The sequence below is a fragment of the Seriola aureovittata genome, chromosome 4 (genome assembly GCF_021018895.1).
Source record: "Seriola aureovittata isolate HTS-2021-v1 ecotype China chromosome 4, ASM2101889v1, whole genome shotgun sequence".
Lineage (NCBI taxonomy): Eukaryota > Metazoa > Chordata > Actinopteri > Carangiformes > Carangidae > Seriola > Seriola aureovittata.
The window spans coordinates 1800621-1804851 of record NC_079367.1 but is presented as its reverse complement, the minus strand read 5'-3'; the positions used below and the strand labels follow the sequence as shown (position 1 = coordinate 1804851).

Below are 4231 nucleotides of genomic sequence, written 5' to 3'. Positions count from 1 at the left end.
CCTTTAACAAACCATGAAAATGTCCATTAGAAATTTGAGGCATCCACCAGTAACAAAGTGAGAGACATCTGCTCGGGAGTCGTCATGCTGTAGTGCATTTCCCAATGCTTATAAAAAAAATACATGAGAAAATAATCGAGTAACTTTTCTGTTAAAAATCAAAGATATAATAATAATTACTGATATACAGTTTAAACCTTTAAAAACATTTGGTGCGCCAAACACAGCACAGCAGTACATTACTAAGTACAGTACAGAAGTCCAGAGGGGAGGTGAAGCCACTGAGTGGACTTTCAGACAACCATCATGGACTTCATGATGTATGTGATACACCTAAGTTACTAATCTTCTGGTGCCTCCTCTTTCAAATACATATTGCCCAAACAGAAGAGGAGGCAGGCACCCTGAGGTGTTCGAACATGACACACACACCAGTTATGACACGTGTCTGAGGCTCAGCAGGTTGGGTTTTCTGACTTAAAAACAAACATATTTGAAAAGTAAAAAGCAGGTGGAAATTACAGCAGGAAGAAAAGCTGAAAGTTAAAGGCTGCAGTTTTCATTTCATCCCGCTTCACCGAAGAGTTGGAGGAAGGAACATGTCGCTGTTTTCTACCCTCCAGGAACTCAGGACCAGAATCTAAAGCTGTGTCCCAGTTCAGGGGCCACATCCTACAGAGGACGTGGTCTACGAAGGCGCGGCCCTTCGTAGTCGTCGTAGAGGATTTCCTCTTTGCGTCAGCGGCTGTTCCCGACGTTACAGTCTAGTGTCTTGGTTTTAACAGTTGAAGCATTAGCTGTTGAACTGAGCTGAAACACAATACTGATGTTTAACAGAGTGGTCCTCAGGCTGTCTGTCAGTGTGGTTTGCTGACATGTTATTTTAATTACCAGCGCAATGAATCTTGGAATATGTTGGACCACGAAGGAGCCCCCTGTTGGAGCCTTCACGGTCCAGGAAAAGAAGAGAGAAGACAGTGTAGTCGCTGTAGTCGCTCCGCTGTGACGGTATTTAAGTGCAGCCTCTGAAGGACGAGACCCTGAACTGGGACACAGCTTAAGTCTACTTCCTGTCCTCAATAAGGGTTCTGCTCCTGAGGTAGAACCTTCTAATGACCCAAGAACTATGAGGGCCGAGTTTGCAGCACTGAACATCACGTTCCATTTGGTTTAATTCAAAATCAGAAATAAAAACCCACCAAGGAGCGTCCTGATGGCCGAGGGTGCAACGAGTCCTGAGCAGCAGGTTCCTGGTTAGTTTAGTTTATTGTTTAATTTCACAGGGATTTATTTTAGCATAGTTTTAAAGAGGGAACGACACTAATGTGTTGGACAATGAGTTTATAGCTGCTGCTAATTCTTGACCCTCCATGTGTCTTCCACTCTCTCTCTTCCCTCTCTCTCTCTTCCCTCTCTCTCTTCCACTCTCTCTCTTCCCTCTCTCTCTTCCACTCTCTCTCTTCCCTCTCTCTCTCTTCCCTCTCTCTTCCACTCTCTCTCTTCCCCTCTCTCTCTTCCCCTCTCTCTCTTCCACTCTCTCTCTTCCACTCTCTCTCTTCCTCTCTCTCTCTTCCACTCTCTCTCTTCCCTCTCTCTCTTCCCTCTCTCTCTTCCACTCTCTCTCTTCCCTCTCTCTCTCTTCCCTCTCTCTTCCACTCTCTCTCTTCCCTCTCTCTCTCTCTTCCCCTTCTCTCTCTTCCACTCTCTCTCTTCCACTCTCTCTCTCTCTTCCACTCTCTCTCTTCCCTCTCTCTCTTCCCTCTCTCTCTTCCACTCTCTCTCTTCCACTCTCTCTCTTCCCTCTCTCTCTGCCACTCTCTCTCTTCCACTCTCTCTCTTCTTCCCCTCTCTCTCTGCCACTCTCTCTCTGCCACTCTCTCTCTCCCTCTCTCTCTTCCACTCTCTCTCTCTCTCTTCCACTCTGTCTTCCCCTCTCTCTTCCACTCTCTCTCTTCCCTCTCTCTCTTCCCCTACTCTCTCTTCCACTCTCTCTCTTCTTCCACTCTCTCTCTTCCCTCTCTCTCTTCCCTCTCTCTCTTCCACTCTCTCTCTCTTCCACTCTCTCTTCCCTCTCTCTCCTCCCTCTCTCTCTTCCCTCTCTCTCTTCCACTCTCTCTCTTCCACTCTCTCTCTTCCACTCTCTCTCTTCCACTCTCTCTCTTCCCCTCTCTCTCTTCCCTCTCTCTCTTCCACTCTCTCTCTTCCACTCTCTTTCTTCCACTCTCTCTCTCCACTCTCTCTCCTCCCTCTCTCTCTTCCACTCTCTGTCTTCCACTCTCTTCTTCCACTCTCTCTCTTCCACTCTCTGTCTTCCACTCTCTCTCTTCCACTCTCTCTCCTCCCTCTCTCTCTTCCACTCTCTGTCTTCCACTCTCTTTCTTCCACTCTCTCTCTTCCACTCTCTCTCCCTCTCTCTCTTCCACTCTCTGTCTTCCACTCTCTCTCTTCCCCTCTCTCTCCTCCCTCTCTCTCTTCCTCTCTCTTCCACTCTCTCTCTTCCACTCTCTCCTCCCTCTCTCTCTTCCCTCTCTCTCTTCCCTCTCTCTCTTCCCTCTCTCTCTTCCACTCTCTCTCTTCCCTCTCTCTTCCACTCTCTGTCTTCCCCTCTCTCTCTTCCCCTCTCTCTCTTCCACTCTCTCTCCTCCCTCTCTCTCTTCTCTCTCTCTCCTCCCTCTCTCTCTTCCACTCTCTCTCTTCCACTCTCTGTCTTCCACTCTCTCTCTTCCACTCTCTCTCTTCCACTCTCTCTCTTCCCTCTCTCTCTTCCACTCTCTCTCCTCCCTCTCTCTCTTCCACTCTCTCTCCTCCCTCTCTCTCCTCCCTCTCTCTCCTCCCTCTCTCTCCTCCACTCTCTCTCTTCCCTCTCTCTCTTCCCTCTCTCTCTACTTTCCTTAAAAGATAAAAGTATAAAACATCCAAACAATAACTTTAACTAAAAACCACAGAGACTCTAAGCAGGTTTCTTATTGCTCTCTCTCTCGCTGCCTCTACACACAACAGGAAATTACTAAGAACAACACGACAGTGTTTTTGGTCTGTTATGTGTAGAACTGTGTTTTTTTTAACCTGTCAGATTAATTTAAATCTCTGCTGTTGAAAACAAAGAGGGGTTAGGGTTAGGGTTCTACAGGGTTCCTCGGTTCCTGGAACATTATTGAATCAGTATTTAAATGGTATTTTTAATAATACTGGCACCAAAGTCTGGGCTGCAGTCGTACACGCTCCACCTTCACTCTTGCTACATGGAGGTCTCACTACTCCTGACAGTGACGCTGGATATCAATCACATGATGCAGGATCTTATGTAAACAGTGGATTCTGGACTGAGCGCCTCTGTTAATGTGCTCAGTAGATTTTATTGTCACAGTTTTACTCTCAGCGCAAAATACTCCAGAATCCGGGGATGTCATTTGAAAATATGAACCCATATATGATGAAATCTGGACTGGACATGCTCCGATCATCAACATCGTAAGATGTCACATCAAAAAATCTCCAGATATGATCCAGTCGCAGTGACGTCACCTTGCAGAGCACAGTTCAGGTGAAAATCAATTTAAAAATAACGATCAGATCAAACCTGCTGAGCCTCAGGTTTCATGAATGGCACTCTGTAGAGACGATGGTACAGCTGTTCATAGTTCAGTCTGATGGATGGCACTGCATAAACACGGAGGAGGAGGAGGAGGAGGAGGAGGAGGAGGAGGAGGAGGAGGAGGAGGAGTCACAGAGTTTCTCCTTTCACTTGCTCGTTGTTGTTGAGTCCTGGGGAGGGTTTACTCTTCATGCCCTCGGTGCCCCCCCGCGACGTCTCCTGGAAGAAAAGGTGGGGCATCCACACGGACATGACGATCCGCTTGTACTCCCTGCGGAAGTTCTGGTTCAGCAGGCCGTAGATGATGGCGTTAAGGCAACTGTTGAAGTACGCCATGAAGTAGCTGACCACGAACAGCCACTCCGGGATGCGAGGCGCCACGGCCTCCGGGTTGATGGCGACAGCCAGCCCGATGAAGTTGAGCGGCGCCCAGCAAATAGCAAACAGCACGAACACCACGAACATGGTGATGAAGTTCCTCAGGTCGCTGGGCTTGATGCGGGGGCGGACCTCCGACTTCACCTTCCGCCTCACCTGGATGACCAGGATCCAGATGCGCAGGTAGCAGAAGGTAACCACGGCGATGGGCACGAAGAAGTGGATGACCACCACGGTGATGGTGTAGGACGTGCTGAC

At 48.4% G+C, this 4231-nt stretch overlaps 1 protein-coding gene across 1 annotated transcript in view; it reads right to left on the bottom strand.

Annotated features, from left to right (window-relative positions):
• Nucleotides 1–3696: 3696 nt before the first annotated feature.
• Nucleotides 3697–4231, bottom strand: part of mtnr1ba (melatonin receptor type 1Ba) — a 22366-nt gene continuing 21831 nt past the window's right edge. The window contains exon 3 of the mRNA XM_056373286.1: nucleotides 3697–4231. This exon is cut by the window's right edge and continues 243 nt beyond it. Coding sequence (XP_056229261.1) covers nucleotides 3725–4231 — 507 coding nt within the window. The 3' untranslated portion in view covers nucleotides 3697–3724.